Below are 20,643 nucleotides of genomic sequence, written 5' to 3' on the forward strand. Positions count from 1 at the left end.
ATTGGGGGGTGGCGCCGGGCCTGGCCCCTCGGCTCGGGCGGGGAACGCGGCCGCGCTCCTCTTCCTCACCAGCGCCTTTGCAGCGCTCCCTTCGCCCTGGGTCATAGAATCGTAGCACGGCCTAGGCTGGAAGGGACCTTAGAGATCATTTTAATCCAGCCTCCCTGCCGCCAGGGACGCCACCTCTCGACTAGATCTATGAAGGTTCAGCGCAGAAAGTTTCAGCTCCTCAAATAACCTTTCTTCTTTTGTTGCATGCACTTAAAAGAAATTCTGAATCCCTATCTGTACAACTGAAGAGCTTATTATACACAGCTTTATAGCATTTGAGATATTAGCTGCACTAAAATAAATAATATTAAAAGTCAGATTGTTATTTCCTGCACAGAAAGTGTTAGTTACTTGTCCAAATTCTTTCTTTTGCCAAGGGAAAAGCAGATTGTGACTTATTTTTATAAATACATTGGGTTAATTACAGGAGAGTAACTTTATTTTACTGGGAATTTGTTATTCTAGATTTCTTAATTTGTTTATCTGCTTAACTTCTAGGTGCTAAAAGTAGGGAACCATCCATACAAAAAACCCTGGAACTTTGAAAGTTATACCATACTAGCAGAACATAACTCAATATTGTTATGTTAATGCTACCTCAGCAAACTGGAGTACAGTTTACAAGATGCCAACTGTTGAAGATCCGAGTAGTGAACAAAACTTCATTGCGCAGTGGATGTCTGATAGTTCCCGTGCCGGAGTCTTACTAGATCCTAGTTTTACTGGTTTGAAAATCAACAGAGATAAGTTGTTGACTGGGCCTGAGAACATCGCATCTTTCCCTGCCCAAGTGGTGCCTCTTTCAGACAGCTGTTGTGTAAGTGATGACTCCTTGTGTGAAGAGTCTGGCAGCTCTTGTACACTTCAGCAATCCACCACTGAAACATCTTTTCCAGCAGCAGGACGCAATGTACAAATCTCTAAAACAGACTTTGACCACGGTGAGCGGGATGGTCAGAATAAGTCCGATCACAGTGATCCACTCTTAAAAAAACTTGAACAGGTAAAAGTACTAAAGTTTCTTCACGTACATCCAGTAAGGTTTATTTTGTTCCTGCGATATCATTTGTCACACCTTGAAGTAAGCAAACTCTTTGCAGCCTACAGAACAGAGTAAGCTTAAAGAGCGAGTCCTAAGTCACAATTATGCTTGTGTAGAAGTTGGTGCTCTCCTTACGACCTGCAGTTATTCAGAGTCTTACTTCTGTTGCTTCCAGCTGGCACAAGTTCCGATTTAAAATGAAATTGCATTCTGTGGCAGTGTACTTCTTCTCAAAATCTTTTTACCAGAAAAGGTGCACATGGTTTTACAATGTTCCATTGTTTCTTCCCTTGAAGCTGTGGAAATGGGGTGCTCATCATTACAGTAGTGGTCCTTCACAGGTATTAACAATGTGGTGAGGTTGTTTGTTCCTGTGTCTATAGCAACATCTTCTGTTAGTTCTCTCAGTAGGTATGTAAACCCGTATGACTGGTTCTGTGTAGATGAAGAGAGATATTAGTGTTGAATGTGGTGAAATATCCAAGACACTGGGACTAAAAAGGCCTGGAACTGTGATGCTAACTGATGTTTTTTTCCCCCAGTGCAAGCATGTCAGTTAACTATAACTGGCTCTTCACAACTGCTAGATAAAAATTGTTTTAGCTGAAGGTGTTCTGTGGCATTTTAATAGGTCTTTCTGTTAAGGATTAAGAATTCGCTTGTCTCCTTGTCTGTTCTGCTAGGAGCTACCTCAGCACAAATCCCTCTGTCTGTCCACTCAAGTGGAGAAAGGGAGGAGAGAATGTGTGTGTCTCTAGAGTAGAATTCCATGAATTATCTGGTGCTGTAGAAGTTTTCTCCTATATTTTTCATGATAGTAAAATATTTATTCACCTTTTCAGTATTGTCAACAGTATTGTGCAGTGGCTAAATGATAGATATTAGGTGGTTTAATAGTATCTGAAGAGGAATTATTAAGTCTCCTGCCTTTGCAAGTTATCGGCAGCCTAATATATTATAAAAAACCCCAAAGCTTGTATTGGAAATGTAGTTTGGGATGCATGAAATTTTTTTCAGCTTGGTTTTCTGAGGATATTATTACCAGAACAGGTAGAAATAAGATTTCTTTAATAAATTAAGTGAATGAGTTGGAGAAGAGACTTGGGTGATCTTTGGATTGTGAAGCTTGCAGCTTCCACTTGCAGAGTGCTTTACTTCTGTTTTCACCAGAAGGGAAATTCAAGGGAATTTTTTCTTACCTGTTGGATGATGGGTGTGGGCTAGTTGTTGATCTGTGGAAGGATTTAATCCAGCCTGCTGCCTTTCCTTTGGAGGAGCTGGAACTATTCCACATGTATGGAATATATATAGAGATGGATGCGGAGGCCCACTTTGCTGTGTTTGGTAGGGTCCAGAACTCCCTGCCTTCATGTGTTCTTGAGGTGAGGCCAGGGACTTTTGCTATACAAGAAAATGAGGACTGGATTACTGAACTTAATCATTATTTTAATTGGGTTTTTTTCAGACAGCTTGGTGAGTCTTAATAATCTCTGATGCTCTTTTTCCCCTCTCTTGGTCCTTTGTATCCTTACTGTTCACTGTAACTGAGATCTTGGAGAGAGGAGTAAAAACACCCAGGCTGCACCACTTCTCATAATAATTAAAGCTTTAGAAAGTATTTCATGTTTTAATAAAAATACAGCATAGTAGAAGTTAATGTTAAAAGAGAAGAATTGGAATGTATTTTCCCATGCAGTAGAGATGAGTGTTCTGATTCGTGTTCTTTGCAGACTGGCCAATTAAAGACTAGAGGGACTGTTAATCAGGAAAATTGGAAATAGTATGTGTATTCATAGACAGAAAAATTCTTCATTTCCTTAATGTTACACTTGCCTAATGGAGCATCTTTAAAACAAGGAATAACTATTGTCTGGATGACACTAATCCTGTGGTGCCTTCTAAGTAAACCTGGCCTTTAATATGTTTATTTTTTCATTTGAAAAGCTGAAGGAATTGCAGCAACAGAAACAGGAACAGCTGAAGAAACAACAGATGGAGCAACTTCAAAGGCTAATGGAAGAACGGCAGAAGCTCCTTAGCATGGTCTCTGGCCAGACAGCAGTTCTTGGTAAGTTGAGAAGGAAAGTGTATGACGCACTTTCAGTAAACTGGAAAATTTAGTGCTGTTTGCCAGTTAAAATCTGAACGCGTATTCAGTGTTCTTCATCTTAAGACTGCTTGATTAATCAGAGATAAATGCTGCATCGCTTCAGTGCCTGAAGGTTTAGTGCTACTGTAGAAGGAATACTATCCTGTTCTTATACAGTGCCATTGGGAATTGTAACTCAATCAGTATGTGCTATGATGAGAGCCCTCATTTTGAAGAACATATTTTAAATACGAAAGATGGTGTAAAGCAGTTACTTTCCTTTCTGATTAGCTGTTTCTCACAATACTTCTGATTGCCGTAAGCTGTCAGTGTACCCAAATACAGTGGTCCCTCCTTGTTTGTGCTCATTCAGCACAAATTTTTCCAGGTGATGAACTGAACTAGATTAGGGAGCTGATCTGTAGTTAAATTGAACACTTGTAACCTGTATCCATTTTCCGGTCTTGTTTGGTGTGTGCAAAGGGAGGGGATAGTGCTGGGCTGGAAGAAGCTTTCAGCTTGATCAGGGGTATTTTCTTCTGTTGTCGATACCAGTCTAACCTGGCTTAAATGATTATCTTTCTTTTACTCTGCCTAGCTGAGAAAATGAATTTAGTTCTTTGCCTTAGGAGAGCAAAATCCAGGTTTCCTCATTGCTTATTCTTGATCAGTAATGTGATCAAGGAGGCTGGGTGATTAGTCTTGCCCTTCAGTGCCATTTTCTTGATCCTGTGGAACAGTGGTGTTGTAATACAAATACAATGACACAGCCATTTTTTTTCCCTTTGAATTTCAAGGCTGTACTCCAGTGGCTGAAAGTCAGAAGCTAAGACCTGGGCATTCAGCGGGCTTCACAACTTTGCACCAATTGCCCTCATCTGGGTATCAGAAAAACTTCGAAGACAGAGCTTATGCTCGGATTGTTTTTCCACATACACAAGACAGTGATGTTTTACAAAATTTAAACAACAAAGAATGCACTTCATCTTTGAAGAACAATCTCTCCAGAGGGTCTGCCTGTGAGAAACAAAGTCTGGATGTCCCTCTGAAAATGCAGAATTGTTTGAAAAATGAGGAAGACAAATACGTTACTGGTTAGTCATTTATAGAAAGATAACTTGGTGTGCGGTGGGTTTTTTTTCCTCTCATGTAGTTACTATGAAGATTTTGTACAAACATTTGTTTAGTTGATTTGTTGGTTGGTTTACTGACAGCTTCCAGACCTTAAGAGTGTTCCCACTGATGTCCATGTGAGTTTTGTTAAAAGCAGCATGAAACAAAAAATCAAGTTCTTCTGTTTGTATGAAATGCTCATCTGTTTTAGGAAAAAAAAATAATTACTTCTAAAGCTTATATATAGTAAAGACTGTGAAAATAGCAAATAGTGACAGATACTGGGTAGCTGAATTGTTTGGGCTGAACATTTTCATATGGCAAATGGAAAATAACGATCTGTCCAGGGATACAGGATGTCTTCGGACCAGCTCTATTGTGAGGATTAGTGACTGAACTGCAATTAGGGATCAGGATGGGTTGACAAGGTGCCGCCATATGACTAAAAATTATTTGTACATCAGAAGCAGTGCACTGAAGTTCTTTACCCTTCCTCTTCTTCTCAGTTTTACCATTGGCACCAGCATGACTGCTCTGCTGCTGTGACTGGAATAGTGCTTTTAGTTTGAATTTAGCAATTTAATAAAGTTAAACCTTGTTATCTTGTAGAGGTTTCGCGGGGAAAGGTATGAGTTTGCATTTCAACATACTTCATACTAGCTTTAAAGCTTTTAATCAGAGGGCTTGGGTTTAAGAAGATGTGAAGAGATAAATTGATCTTATTTTTTATATATTTATATAAATACACACATGGGAAACAGAAACTTGATAAGAGAGTTTCTAAGTGTAGCAGACATTCAAGTTTGTTCAGTTATATGTAACCCATAAATTAACAATAACAAAGAAAATGAACAATCAGAATGTGTTATTTAAAGTCTGGAAATTTTTTAATGTCTAATTGGATGTTCCCTTAAAAAGAAGCTCAGATTCAAATAAGAATTAATTTTGGGAAATCTTAGGCCTATTTTATATAGCAATTCAGACTACGTTACCATGAAGCTCTCTTCTGTTTTTAAACTGACCTGAATGTTGCTTGAACTGAAAACTGATGTCTTGTTGAGAAAGAAAAAAATTTTCTACTAATTTCATAGGAAAAAACATGTGGTGTCCAGAACAAAAGATGGATGTATTAATGGAGAGTGAAGATCATTACAGTGATCCTTTGTGTGTGGAAAATGCAGATATCCCTGAAAATTCCAACGGAGGAAAACATTTGCTGACTAATACAGAGGAAAGGTAAGTCAGATCATTATTATGCAGTTTTTATCAGGTAACGTGAGGTTGGTTGATTTCTGAGTCCTGGTTGAAAGTGTCGGATCGTCTCAATTTGTGTAGCTTTCTCATCCAAGATTTCAGTTTCCCTTGGGACTGTGGAGACCTAGTAAGAGGATCTGGCTTGAAATTGCTTATGCTGTAAAAGAGGTGATGTTGTGTATTTGCTGAAGAGGTGTGTGGGGTAATGGGAGTTTAGAAGCCCATTTAAGTGTAGCTTAGTATATAAGCAGTTATAATTACTGTTCCCAATTTGATTTATTGCAACCTCCCAAGATACATCCATGGGTCCTGAAGGAGCTGGTGCCTGAAGTTGCCAGGCCACTAGCCATTATATGTGAGAAGTCGTGGCAGTCTGGTGAAGTTCCCACAGATTGGAAAAAGGGAAACATGACCCCCATTTTTAAAAAGGGAAGCAAAGAAAACCCAGGGAACTACAGATCAGTCAGCCTCACCTCTGTGCTGGGTAAAATCTGTACTAAGGCACATGAAAAGTAACGAGGCGATCGGTGACAGCCAACATGGTTTTACTAAGGGCAAATCATGCTGGAGTAATTTGGTGGCCTTCTATGACCAGCTCTGGTTGATATGGGAAGAGCAACTGATGTCATCTGCCTGGACCTGTGCAAGGCACGTGACACTGTCCCACATGACATCCTTGTCTCTAAGATGGAGAAACACAGGCTTGATGGGTGGACAACTTGGTGGATAAAGAACTGGCTGGAAGGTCGCACTCAAAGAGTTGTGGTCAGTGACTCGATGTCCATGTGAAGACCAGTGACAGGTGGAGTTCCTCAGGGGTCTGTTCTGGGTCCAGCGCTGTTCAACATCTTTGTCAGCAACACGGACGATGGCATCCAGTGCACCCTCAGCAAGTTTGCCAACAACACCAAGCTGTGTGGTGCCGTGGACTCACTTGAGGGAAGAGATGCCATCCAGAGGGACCTCAACAGGCTTGAGAAATGGGCCAGTGCAAACTGCATGAGTCAAAATGCAAGGTCCTGCACTTGGGTTGGGCCAATCCCAGGCACAAATATAAACTGGGCACAGAGTGGGTTGAGAGTAGCCCTGAAGAGAAGGATTTGGGGATGTTGATAGATGAGAAGCTCAACATGAGCCGGCAGTGCGCTCATGCAGCCCAGAAGGCCAACTGCATCCTGGGATGTATCAAGAGAAGCGTGGTCAGCAGGTCAAGAGAGGTGATTCTCCCCCTTTACTCTGCTCTTGTGAGACCTCACCTCGAATACTGCATCCAGTTTTGGTGTCCCCACCATAAAAGCAATATGGATCTGTTGGAGCGTGTTCAGAGAAGGCCACAAAGCTGATCCAGGGACTGGAGCACCTCTGCTATGAGGACAGGCTGCCGGAGCTGGGATTGCTCAGTCTGGAAAAGAGAAGACTTCGGGGGGGGACCTAATAGCCGCCTTCCAGTACCTGAAGGGAACCTACAGGAAGGCCGGAGAGGGACTTTTTACAAGTGTCCAGTGATAAGACAAGGAGAAGAAGAATAGGTTTAGATTAGATCTTGGGAAGAAATTCTTCAGTGTGAGGGTGGTGAGACTCTGGAACAGATTGACCAGAGAAGTTGTGTTTGTCCCCTCCCTGGAGAAGTTCAAGGCCAGGCTGGATGAGGCCTTGAGCAACCTGGGCTAGTTGAGAGGCGTCCCTGCCCATGGCAGGAAGGCTGATCTCTAAGGTCCCTTCCAACCTAAGCCATTCCATGATTCCTATCCACTGTTACATCAAGGTGAAAGTAGTAATGTGAAGGAGTGTAAGGCTGTGACTTTTAAAGTTTTTATCAGGGGTTATGTTTGTTTAAACAACTGTATATTGCTAAGAAGTTGTTGCAGAAGCCTTCTCAAGTATGGTAAAAGCTTTGTTTACAGAGTTGATAAAATAAAAGTAGTGGCTGGCATTCTTTTAAAGCTCTGCATTGTATACCAGGTCATCACAAATACAAGAAATCCTTGTTCTAGGCTGTGCTGGGTTGAGCCCAGCCAGCTTGTGAGCACCCACCCAGTCACTTGCTCGCTCTGTCCCCCAGAGCAGGATGGGAGGAGGGTATCAGAGAAGCAAACTTGAGAAAACTTGTGACTCAAGATAAAAACCTGCTGCTGTGCACACAGTAACACCTAAAACATGAGTGTGTTATCCACACTGGTGCAATCACAAATCTGAACTCGTATGGAGTGCTGTGAGGAAAACTCCCTCCATCCTAGCCAGATCCCGGACTCTTGCAAAGGCGGAGAATCGAAGGGGCACATGAGGAACATGGTCTCAGCAGCATTACCGAGTGGGAAGCTGATGCTGTAGAAATTGGCAATACAACTAAAATGCAAGTGAAAGTTTGGTGATCTGGGCAGCAGAAAGTGTTATTGAGAAAACCAAAGAAAGAAGAAGAAGGAAAACCTGCATATGGTATATTTCAAATGTGTGTATTGACTAGAGCAGGGATTTAGTACACCATTTCTCAAAAGAAAAACAGCTAGTGTTACAATGCATTTCTCAGATTAACTTTGACACTTAATGACACAAGTACTTCATAATTTGTCATCTTTATGTAAATTATACCTTGGGTCTTTGAATAGTGGTGCCATTACACAGTTAATATTACAGAGAAACGTAAGATTTGATTTGATTTGATTTTTTTTAAATTACACTAGACCTATTAAAGCTGCGATTCAGGAGAAGAAACAGACATTTGAAGAATTCCTGGAAGAACAGATACAACTAGAAGAGCAGCGTCTGGAACAAACTAAGAAGTTACAGGTTATTTGTTTATTTATTTATTAGCTTTATGCTTCTTTATATCGTGTGACAGGTGCCTTAAAAATGGATGAGGAAGATTCTAGCCTCAAAAGCAAACACTGAATGCTGTATTCACATCCTTAAAAATAAAACAATAAGCCTCAAATATTTCACTTGTTTAAGATGTCTTTAGAAATCCAGTAGAAACGTACTATAGAAATTCCTGCTCACAGTTGGGGTTTGTTTGATGAAATCTTGAAGCTGTATGAGGGGCATTTTAACATTTTACTACTTTTCCTTACCCCTTTTCAGGACACAAGTGGATCAGCCATTCAAAGACCAGTGATCAAGCGACCCTTCCTGAAAAGAGGAGAAGGCTTAACAAGATTCACTAATGCCAGATCTAAAATAACAAAACTTGGAGAAAATACCTCAAAACTTCAACAAAGGGCTTCAGATGACAGAAATATTATTAAAGTGGAGAGATCACAAACACAGAAGAAGTCTGTGCCTCCTGGCAAAGAACTAGTTTCTGAGAACCCTTTCGTACCATGTAAAAAATACAACCACCCCGATAAAGCAAAACATCCTACTCAGAAGACCCTCGTACCCAGGAATCACCATGGAAAAAGTATCTTACCATCAGAAACAAGAACGCAACCAGGAAAAAGTCATGATGGACAGATGAGAGATTCTTTCCAATCAGAAATTAACAACAAAATAGAAAATAAAGAGAACATAGTAGAATTTGTGAAGTCTAATACTGGCAAAATTGGAAACAAATTACCTGGCATGGAAAAGCCTCAGTTACCACGTGAGCTGGCAAGTGCCTTTTCTAATTCTGAATGTCCTGTAGGTCACCCTGTAAAAGATTCAGAATTATCTTTTGAGGTTTCATTTCAGAATAAGCTGGAAAACTGGGAAAAAGAAAAAGAAAAAGAGAATTTGGAATTAGATGAATTTTTGTTCCTAGAACAAGCTGCAGATGAAATATCTTTCTCAAGTAATTCGTCTTTTGTGCAAAGGATCTTAGATCAAGATCAGCAAATTTTAAAAGGCCGTAGAATGTCTTCTACTCCTATCAAGGCAAAACAGCAGCAAGTAAAGGCACTGGCTGTTGAACTTATAAATAAGAAAAATAAGAAGGCAGACTGCGTGACACAGGGAAATATAAATGATAGAGCCATTATGCAGACAGTCTCAAATTCAGGAACAGCTTTCAGAACTAAGGATCCATCGAATAAAATGGACAGTGTCATATTTTCAGCTTCTTTTGTGGCAGCAGCTCCTGCTTTAAAAAGTAATCAGTGGATTGTAAGTGAAGATAAGGGTGAGGGCAGTGGTGATACTACTACAGATTCTGAGAGTGAATTTGAGACCACATTAAAGCATGAAGATGAAGATGCTAAGACATCCTTTACCAGCCATGGAGAAAGTGATCCAGAATTTTTTGATTGTGGGGGTTGTGTAACAGGCATCAGCAAAGAAAACAGAACCGAAGATGCTGACCTTGGCTTGTCAGATGAAGATTGCAGTGCACTGTTAAAGCAAAAGATTAGAAAAGCTTCAGGCTATAAAAAAAGCATGTCTTGTGTAAGTAGGAGTAAGTTTGAGTTTGATGATGAAAGAACATGGAGTGATCTTGATGAAAATTATGCTAACATTGATTTATCTGAAAAATACACTAAAAAGCCTTTAGAGATGGAATTTTCCAGTAAGAATGATACAGCTGTCCCAGGTAAAGCAATAAAGAGAAAAGTTGCCTCAAAGAGGGGAGATGAAATATCCAAGGAGTCTGCAGTGGACAGCGATGCAAATGGACCTCCTGTATCGAACCTGATGGTGAAACTGTTTCCGTCACTGAAACCAAAACAGAGGGCACGCTGTCATTCAGAGCATGAGATCAAATCAAACGTGCCACAGGAGCCAGGAGGTGAGACACCAGCAACTGGTAGGAAGTGCTGAAGTATCTTACAAGTTCCTTCCTCTAACTCTTAAGCTGCAACCTGACCTTACACCAAAGGGTGCAAGTACAGACTTCTGCCACAGGGCATGGCCCGGTGCTCAGGTTTCATCTCCTCTCCTGCTTGCGGGGTCTCTCTGTCCTGGAGGGTAGTTTTCTGTCAGACCAGCTCATTGAACAAACTTGATTTGGAGCAGCTTGATCACTGTTCCCAAATCAAGGAGAGTATCAAAGGTGTGCCAAAATCACAGAATCATAGAATGGCCCAGGCTGGAAGGGACCTTAGAGATCATTTTTAATCCAGCCTCCCTGTCGCCAGGGTCGCCACCATAAGGTGGTACCTTCTGTTACAACGTGCAGTTACGCCACCTTAGGGTAACGCTCTGCACTGTTAGCTTGGTCCTCTCACAAGGAGGCAGCAGCCTTGTCTGTGTTTTCTGACAGGAGTATAGTATCTAGAGAATTCTTGTGGAATATGGGAAACAGGGGTTCATTTTTCTGCTTTGGCCAAGTTGATTTTGACCGTACGGTTACAGTGTGGGGAAGGACCGCCTCTGAAAGCTCCTGTTGAAGCTGTTGTATTTATGCACGATCATTAAAAAAAGCAGTTGTTGAGGGAAGGTGTGATGGCACAGCCTAGCGTCTAAATCTCCGCTCCGTAAAGTGGCGAGATCTTAGATTCAAACTCTGCTCCAGTAAATGTTTAGGATTTTGTTTAGGGTTTTATGAGAGGTTCACGTGAAAGCTGCTACTTGTGCTTTCTGTTTTGTGGAGAGCTGATTTTGTAGGCATCTTTGAGAAGCCTGCTAAGTGTTGTTTGCTGGAAGAGGGGTAACGTATTTTTACTGACTCAGAGCATTTAAGGGTGAACGAGTCAACTACTTACACTGCAGCGTCAGTATTTAGGCTCTTCTGTTGCACACTCAGAAGGGGACTATTGAAATCCTGTTAAATACTGACTGAACAGGAAACTGGGATGGCAAAAAGGCTGACAAATCCTCTATTATTGGCCTCTGCAACAGAGTTCACATCAGTGATGGGTGTAAGCAGACTTTGTTGTGAATAAAACTTGGAAAAATTCAACAACTATAAACTTCCCTGTTTGATGCTTGGCTCTTTTAATTTCTCTGCCTTGACATGAAGCTTTTCATATTCCAATTCCTAATATATATTTAGTTCTACAAAGATGATAGATATACTCAGTATTTGAAGTACTCGAGTAAATAGCGGAGTGCTTTAAAATGTCACTTCTCTGCTATTTGAATAGCAGATTTTTTTTGCAATACTACCATCTCGAAAAACAACTTTTTTTTTTTTTTTCAACTGGTGTGTGATAATTATTTCCGTCTTATAGATGCTGCTTAGATAACTTGCATTTGGCTGTCCTTTGGCAGGAACCACTGTTCTGTCCCAGATACTGAGAGAGAGACTCGCTGAACTGGAAACCGAAATAGAGAGATTCAGAGCTGAAAACACAACTCTCACGAGACTCCGTGAAGAAAGAGAACATGCCTTGGCAAATATCCGGTAATTTTTAACTGAAACATTTTTGCATATTCACTTATACACTATGTTCCAGACTGTCATAATGTCCAGTTACTCACAGCACAGGTAAATAATTGGTGTGTTTCAAGTACAGTGGAGGTGTAGATCAAGAAATTGGTTGTTGCTCTATGTATATATTATACTGTAATTACTACTCACACACCAATTATAATATTAAGAACCTCTGCTAGTTTAATACGATATCCTTTAAGGCTAAACTGGGGAGAATTTTGTTCTGAGTGATAACACAGTCCTAAATCACTCTTGCAAAACTAATCTTCATGCAAACATGATTGATGCTTTTCCTTTGGATTGAGTGTTCGTGTGTACAAACTGAGAATATTTTCATTTGACCAGGGGGACTTAGAGCAGAACAGTGACTTGAATGTGGCACATGTATTTCTACCACAGTCACTTTTCTTTGGAAACAGCATCGTGTGTTGGCTAATTTGTGACCTGTTGTTATCAAATTCTTTCCCTCAGTGCTTTTGAGGAAATGGTGTTTTACTGCTTTGAAGAACACTAGAAGATTTTAGCCAAAACCTTGTTTAAATTCAGGATAAAGAGAAGGCTCCGAGGAGACCTTATAGCAGCCTTCCAGTACCTGAAGGGGGCTACAGGAAAGCTGGGGAGGGAGTTTTTCAAGGGCCTGTAGCGATAGGACGAGGGGTCATGAGTGAAAGTACAAGAGCATAGGTTTAGATTAGATCTAAGGAAGAAGTTCTTCACCCTGAGGGTGATGAGGCACTGGAACAGGTTGCCCAGGGAGGTTGTGGATGCTCCATCCCTGGAAGTGTTCAAGGCCAGGCTGGATGGAGCCTTGAGCAACTGATCTAGTGGGGAGTGTCCCTGCCATGGCAGGGCAGTTGGAACTAGGTGATCTTTGAGGTCCCTTCCAACCTAAATCATTCTATAATTCATTCATAACTTCTGTGACTAAAAGAAAAAAAAAAAGAAATGGTTTGACTGTGTGCCAATTGTTAAATAAGTAATACCATTTATAGGTAAGTCTTCCTGGGGGTAAGAAATGCTGGATTGGAATCAACAACTACAAAATTCGGTCTTCATTCTCTTCCTTAAAATCCAGATTTGATGTAGTTTTCAGCTAAAAGAACAACTTTGTTTTACAATTATAGGAAAGAAATGGCAGACTTTCAACAGCAGAAAGCTCAAGAACTTGCTGAAATAGAAGAATATAAAAAAAAGGAGATGAAAAAACTGCAAAAGGAGCGTAAAGTTTTTGAAAAATATACCACAGAAGCTAGAGCAATTCCAGATAAAAAAGAACGTGATGAAATTCAGGTATAAAAAAAAATATATTGTTCTTCTAGGCCACATAGGAAGATGTAAATTTATTTAAAGGCAGTTGAGAACTAAATTCTAACTTAGCTGAAAAGTTGCAAGTGATTTCAAGATGGGAATGGTTAGTAGATGTGGCCTATTTGAGGAAGAAACTACAGTCTTCACAGTTTGATGGTTTTGAGACAAAGACCTCTGATGAGCTTTGTCATGTTTCCAGACTCAAACCTGCTCATGACTGTGGTGGAATGATCTTCAACGTTGATACAGAATGTCTGTAGTTAAGTTGTAATGTTTATTCATGGTAGTGGATCAAAATGCAAGCTAGAACTCGAGTTTTGTTCTGTCTGTAACTGGTGTATGATAAATGTAGTAATCTACAATTTTCAAAATTACATTTTGTTATTACTTGTAGATCTTTAGGTATGAGAGGTGTAAGAAATGAGATGTTTGTTCCTTCACGTATGGTCCATGAGATGTACAGAGAAGTCATATTAAACATCACACATGGGTTTCCCTCCTTCCCTACAAATTTCTCTTCCTTCAACAGACTGAAGTAATATTTGTTAAACTGGCTAGGCAGACTCACATCTGGTTTATGTGGTTGTGTCCTCCCTGTTTTCCTGTGCCATAGTTACTGAAGGGCCCCTCTCATGGGTACCGTTAAATGTTTCTGTCATGTTTCTGTCTCGAGTGCATTTGTACTGGCCTATCCATGATGTGTAAAGGATGGCAAGAGGTCAATAAAGACATTTCCTGTGGTTGAAGTTGTGCTTCTAAAGGAGATGATCTAAAGTAAACTATCTCTTTCAGGGAAGAAAACTTCTCCCTTTCACCTTCTGCCCCATTAAGCTGATTTTTTTTTTTTTTTGCTACTCCTGCCCTTTTTTGTGCATGTGCTTATATTTCTCGTAGGACATTAAAATATTTTAATATATATTAAAAAACCTCTTTAATTTATAAACATGCCTTTCTTTCTCAGGCTTTAAAACAGCAGATTGCAGAGTTACAGGAAGATTTAAAACGAAAAGAGGCAAAATGGTCAACCACTCATCGACGCCTGAGAGATCAAATAGAAGCTTTAGCAAACGAGAATATGGAGCTAAAAGAGGAAGTAAAAATTATGGAGAAGTTTCGTCTAGAAGCCTGGAAGAAAGTAGAAGCCGCTGGAAGCAAGAGGAAAGTAGAAAATTCTGGGGTGATGCTAAAAAGAGCAGAATCTGTAAGTTGTTAATCTTGGTGTTTTAAATTCATCTGTGTGAATATTTTTGAGTTTTGCATCATAAACTTGGAATGCAGTAGCTCCAACTTAGATGTTGACTTTTAAGTTACTAATGTTGGGACTCCACTAGTGGTGACAGACACAGAATTTTAATGTCACGTTCTCTCCAAACGTGGATGTTCACAATATGCAGCATCCATTCTGTTGAGGAACTCATCTTAGAAATTCAAAATTATGCAAAATTAGAAGAGGGAAATCATAGATGGGATGTCACCTGTGAACCTGTGCACCTTCAGGACCAGCCAGGCAAACCAGGCACTTTGCCACTGTTTAAAGCAGTTATATTTAATTTTGCAACTGTTGTTCTGGATTGTTTGCACCAGTGTCGCGTGAAAAGGTATGTGACTGTGGGAGGCACAGCAGATAAGCTGACACCTGCATTCTGCAAGTCTCAAGTCCTCAGGTTAAAATATCACAACCAAATGAACATTTTGCAGTTGTTAGTAGCGACGTAGCAGACAGAGGAAGAGTTCTGAAGTACAGCTTGCACTACGTCACAAAAAGCCTTCTGCTAAGTCTCAAAAAATGTACTCTCTGGGAAAAAAGGTTCCAGTATATTTAATGTCACATAGTGTTTAAATTTTGTTGCTGTCATGTAAACCACAAATAACTTCCTTTCTTCTAGTGTCTACCAAAGAGAGGCCCAAAAATTCAAACTGCATCGCCACTTCTTCCAGTACAGAAGTGCAGCAAGACAAACGGCAAAAGTTGTTCACAGGCAAAAGGTATAAATATTTGTCTAATCAGAGAATTCTGCTTAGTCCTTACAAGAAAATTAATGTGGATTTTTGCTTGTATTAAGAAGCGCACATCACCACCTCAGAAGTAGGTAGAGAATAGCTGAAATGCCTGGCAGGGTGAGATTTTGGAGAAAGCTGTGATGAGACCATTCTCAGAGCAAAAATGCTTCTGGTCACATCTGGTGGTCTGGAGCAAACCAGGAGTGCTCCGTAATCTGAAGTGGGAATCTTCACTGATGTTTTCCAAGCTGCAGACGTTGATGAGATGTCCACGCTGACGGCACCAGAACTGCTGTGTCTCTCCAGAACCTTCCACTACTGAGATCTGTAATCCCATGGGCAATGCCATAGCTGCTGTTCCGTGTCCGCAGTTAGGAGCAAATGCTGCTGGCAGCTATGGCTTTTCCTAATGAGTAATCACCTGGAGGGTACTTTTTTGACACCTCCGATAGCTCAGACAACTATCATGTTATCCGTTAGAGGAATAATGTTCCAGAATTGAAGCTCTTCCTGGTTTTATTTTTGGTAATCTTTGGCATGCTAGAAGAGACATGGGACAAGTCTGCCAATCAGTTCCTGTTGAAAGGTTGTATTAGTCTTCCTTTATTTGTTATGAGGCATAAGTAATAACGTTTTCTAGAGTTGTGAGGAAAAATACTTTGTAAATCTACAGAGATGAAATAGGAAAGTGCAAGTATTTTGCCTGTCGCAGTGATTCCTCACTTGTAGCTTCTTGCTGACACATGAAGCAATGATATTATCTGAGGGAGCTGGCTTTATGCTGATTCTTCTTGTAAATGTACTGCTTCCAGTTTCTACTGCACTTAAGAACTGTAGCTGTCCTGTACAGTCTGACCTCATATGTAACCGTAACACCTGAACTGTACTTCAGTTTCACTGTCCAAATTAACTGTGTTACATGCAGGAAAACTTTCCAGAACACCTGCAGCAGGACCTGCTAGTGACAGAAACAATGCTGAGGCAGTGACAGCACTAGAGAATTCTTCTGGGCCTTTTATGGTAATAAGTCCTGAATCTTGATTTATTTATCTTTTTTTTAAGGGGGAGGAAAAAACCTAAAATAAACAAATATATACTTAAATAAGTATCTGGAGGGTGACTGGTGAAGCTGTTGACTCACCTTCTTATGTTCTTCAATTGCAGTTTTATTGTCATACCAGAAAAGGGCTGTGTAGTAAATGCAGAGTGTTTTACCTGTGTCTAGTAGCTGCAAGATTCTTTGGCTGAGGAGAGAAAATAATCTCTCGCTCCCTCGAATTCTGCAAAATGTTTTTACCTTTTGAGAGAGCGGGGAGGAGAGGGCTCTTCATATGCTCTGTGTGGGGTAACTGCAAGCATCTTGCAAACAGCTGAATTAATTCTTGCATTAATTGCTGTAAGTAGCATTCAGGCTTTCCGAAACTGTTTCATACCTTGGTATGGATGACTGACTTCAGGCAGTTGGGCACGTGCTACACCCACCACTGAATTCCACTTCAGTCCAGCCTACAGCTGACCACAACAACCTGTTGTTGCTGAGGCTCAGTCTGTATCACCACTTGAATTATACCAGGAGCTGCGTAAAACCCGGATTGTGTTTATGCTTCCTATACTTTTCTTCCCTTGCTTCTTTCCTAAAATAACCTGTCGGCCTAGGGAAAAAACCCCGTGTTTAAAGACAAAGCTCAGTTTGAGTTTATGCTTAGATTACTGTTGTCATTTCAGGACACCTCTCCCAATGAAGCTCAGGTGTCACTGTCACCTGCTCACAGCGACAGTGAAGAGATACAGACAGAAACTGCTCATCCTGATGGGAAGGTAAAATGAGAGCTTGGCACTCTGAAATTTCACAAGGCAACTGTTGCGGAAGAGGAACAAGCATGTGTTGATGGCTCAGTACTGACTTGTCTAATGTATTTATTAGGTTGAGAAGGTTTTGAAAAATGGCTCTCATCTCATATTTTTCCCCAATGGGACATGGAAGAAAGTGGGTTCTGATGGGAAGACCATAACTATAACTTTCTTCAACGGGGATGTGAAGCAGGTTATGCCTGATCAAACAGTGGTACGTATCCTACATCTTCTGCATTCTTCTGTAAATATGCATTTAGGTGCACATGTGCACACACACAGAATTACAGAATCACAGAATGGTTTGCGTTGGGAGGGACCTTAAAGATCATCTAGTTCCAACGCCCCCCACCATGGGCAGGGACACTTCCCTCTAGACCAAGTTGCTCAAAGCCCCATCCAGCCTGGCCTTGAACACCTCCAGGGCTGAGGCATATAAAATACCTCACTGGTTATGTTGAAATCTGAACTGTTTTCTGCAGATTTATTATTATGCTGATGCTAAGACTACACATACTACATACGCTGATGGCTTAGAGGTCTTGCAGTTTTCAAATGGACAAATAGGTAAAGAAATCATCCAACCCAACTGACCCTCAAATTTGCTGCCCATATATATGCACACCACCTGTATTTATGTAGTAAACATGTCTCAACATACATTTCAGAGAAGCATTATCCTGATGGCAAGAAAGAAATCACCTTCCCTGATCAAACTGTTAAAAATTTATTCACGGATGGGCAAGAAGAAAGTATCTTTCCAGATGGCACTATTGTTCGTGTTCAGCGGTAAGCTTTACCTTTTTGGGTACCCCAGGGTCCTGTTGGTGGGAAGGGAGCAGTCAAGGTTTGCTAACAGAGGCAGCATGTGGTGACTGATCTGTTTCTAGAAGTTTACGTTTCACTATAACATGGGAATTTTGTGGGTTTTTAAGTTTTTTTTTTTGTAGGATGGAGGCGATACAAAGGCTGCATGTGTGTGTGTATTTTCTCATATCCTATCCCACGAGATTTTTCTAATTTGTGCATTATTCTGGAGAACACCTGAGAACCTAGCTGGTGCAGCAAGCAGGTCTGGCTTATGACTGATAGCGCTCAAACATGAAGTTTTAAACTTCCTGGATTACTGCAGCAATAGATTAGTGCAGAGGAGCTGTGGTACAGGCTCTGAAGCATAAAGAAGTCAGATCTGTTTTACAGAAACAGATTTTTGAGTACCAACCAGCTCAGATGATATTTAACACAACAGGCTTTTCACAAATATTAAGTTCTTCTTAATTTAGGATTGCATATTTTTAATGTTTTGAGATTTTGCTTAAGCCTATGTATAACCTGTTTTTTTTGTGTTTTTTTTTAAATACTTGTATACATTTATTTAATGCAGAGATGGAAGCAAAACTATAGAGTTCAATAATGGCCAGAGAGAACTACACACGTCACAGTTCAAGAGACGGGAATATCCTGATGGTACCGTCAAGACTGTGTATGTGAATGGACAGCAGGAAACAAAATACGTCTCTGGGAGAGTAAGAGTAAAGGACAAGGATGGTAATATTATCATGGACACCAAGGTGTAGCTCATGTCAAAACTGGTGAAAGCGTTTGCACTTCAGAAAAACTAATGTATATTCCTGTAAACAAGAGAAACCCCTTTAAACTTGTTGTGTATATAGTGTTTATAGTTTTCCTGAAATAAATTTATTTTCAGTGCGTGTTAATACAGCAGAACTCTCCCATTTCTACTTTTAAGCAGCAGTCTATTGATGCAATAATTTATCACATGTAGTTTAAAGGGTGGTTTGTGATGATTTTTTTTTTAAATCCTTGGCATTCAGTGAAAATTTATTAAACAGCTATAGCTTGTTTTAGACACCTAAGAAAAAAGATTTTTTTCAATCCAAGTAAAAAGTTATGCTGTTGGAACTCCTGCTGTGGTGAAATACAGCAGAAGGCCAGATGAGTTTACAAGAGTAAACACATGGCAGTATTCCTTTCCAGTTAGCTGCCTTAAAGTATTCTTCCCTCACAATCTTATTTTTCTTCATCTCAGAGTTAAGAGGCAACAGCATTAGCAGACCCTGAAGTCTTTTCTTAAACTGCTCCTTCATATTCCTGAGGCTAGGACAAGTGAGATGTGGAATAGTTTAATGCCCCAAGCTACTTAGAAATGTGAGAGGAAGCCAGAAATCAGCAAATGTCATCCCATCCCATCCTTCCACCTAACAGGCATTTCTAAGCTGACTTGTCTTTTAAAGTTCTGTGGCATCTGCAAGTGAAGTGGTTCTGCAGGAGTGTTTGCTCTGACCCTCCATTGCGGACGAGGCTGAAAAATTTGTTTCATTGCCTTGTCTCCTCCCCTCCTCAGTGCAGGCAAGCTCTGTAGTTCCTGTGCCCCTTTTTTACTCAAGTATGCTACTTGCAGTAGCGGGAACTACGCTCACTCACAACTAGAAGTTGCTTGGTGGGGTGGAGGGGCAGGTCCTGGCAATCCTAAAAAGCAGCTGTTATGTGGGCACAAACCAAAACACAGGAGGATTCCCTCTGAACACCAAGAAACGCATTTTACTGTGAGCGTTACTGACTGCTGGGACTGGTTGCCCAGAGACGTGGAGTCCTCACTGTGCATTTTTTTTCCCTTGATAATCTAGATAAAATTCTCTGTGGGGAGACTGCATGTGAAGGATACACTGCACTAGTACAGTAAGAGTCACCAAAAGAAACGTTAACTTGCTCTAGCAGTAAAGGAAAACAAGCTTTCAGCTGTGTACTGAGCAAGCTCCTGTTTATTCCAACGATTTCAAGTGAACACTGCACATGCAAGGACACCCAAAACACTTGACTGAAAAAAACCTCATGACTGAACACAGACAACACAGCAGCAATGCAAACATGTTCCAGAACAAAGACAGTAACACTCCCCCACCCCCAACTGTTCACTCCCAGCTTCAGACTTTGGTATTGGAGAAGTCTGACACCAAATATGCCTGAAACATAAACAAGAGTTACATCAGCAATAAAACCAAAATCTTCCCTCAAAGTCTTCTAACAAGATACTGGAATACCCTGCCCAGCATCAGGTTTTTATCTGTTTCTTTACTATTGTACATTAATTCCACCTATTCTTACGAAAAAGATATCACAGAACAATGCTTAAGGCTCTAATGTCAGACTGAGAAGTGAACATTTCAAGATTCAAAAGCACTGGGAATGTTATCTGTAACTATTGATTAGAAGAGTGCTTATCAAATGAGAGGAACAATGACTACTTAATGTAGAGTTGGCCAAGAACTTGAAATTCCACGTCTCCACTATTCTCTGTAGACAACACATACTGTAAAGCTTTTCATTTAAAATAGTCCATCTTTTGACTAAATGTCATCCATATGTTATCATGGATCTGCCTGAGACCAACCAGCACAGGACATGGAGGTCAAATGCTGAAAATGAAAGAAAACAGTTTTTATTGTTTGGGCACAGTACTGCCACAGATCAAGTTACCTTTTTCAGTTACAGACAACAAAAGTTCTTTGTTACACTGCCCTAAGGCTCTTTGCTTCAGTAGCTGCTGGTTCTTAAAGTTATACAGTGGGCTTCAGTAATATGTGTACATATAGAAACTCAATTGTAACAGCGTTTTGTTAATAAAAC

General features: G+C 40.5%; 1 protein-coding gene across 1 annotated transcript; it reads left to right on the plus strand.

Annotated features, from left to right (window-relative positions):
• Window positions 1–676: 676 nt before the first annotated feature.
• On the plus strand, window positions 677–18,572 carry CENPJ (centromere protein J). The gene is made up of 16 exons (XM_009876219.1): window positions 677–1,054; window positions 3,038–3,161; window positions 3,980–4,213; window positions 5,387–5,531; window positions 8,231–8,336; window positions 8,628–10,248; window positions 11,673–11,805; window positions 12,960–13,125; window positions 14,105–14,344; window positions 15,030–15,129; window positions 16,070–16,164; window positions 16,870–16,962; window positions 17,069–17,209; window positions 17,478–17,562; window positions 17,664–17,784; window positions 18,380–18,572. The coding sequence occupies exons 1-16, from the start codon at window positions 677–679 to the stop codon at window positions 18,570–18,572; spliced, it is 3,975 nt and encodes a 1,324-aa protein (XP_009874521.1).
• The last annotated feature ends 2,071 nt before the right edge of the window (window positions 18,573–20,643 follow it).

Source organism: Apaloderma vittatum, unplaced genomic scaffold (assembly GCF_000703405.1).
Source record: "Apaloderma vittatum isolate BGI_N311 unplaced genomic scaffold, ASM70340v1 scaffold9, whole genome shotgun sequence".
NCBI lineage: Eukaryota > Metazoa > Chordata > Aves > Trogoniformes > Trogonidae > Apaloderma > Apaloderma vittatum.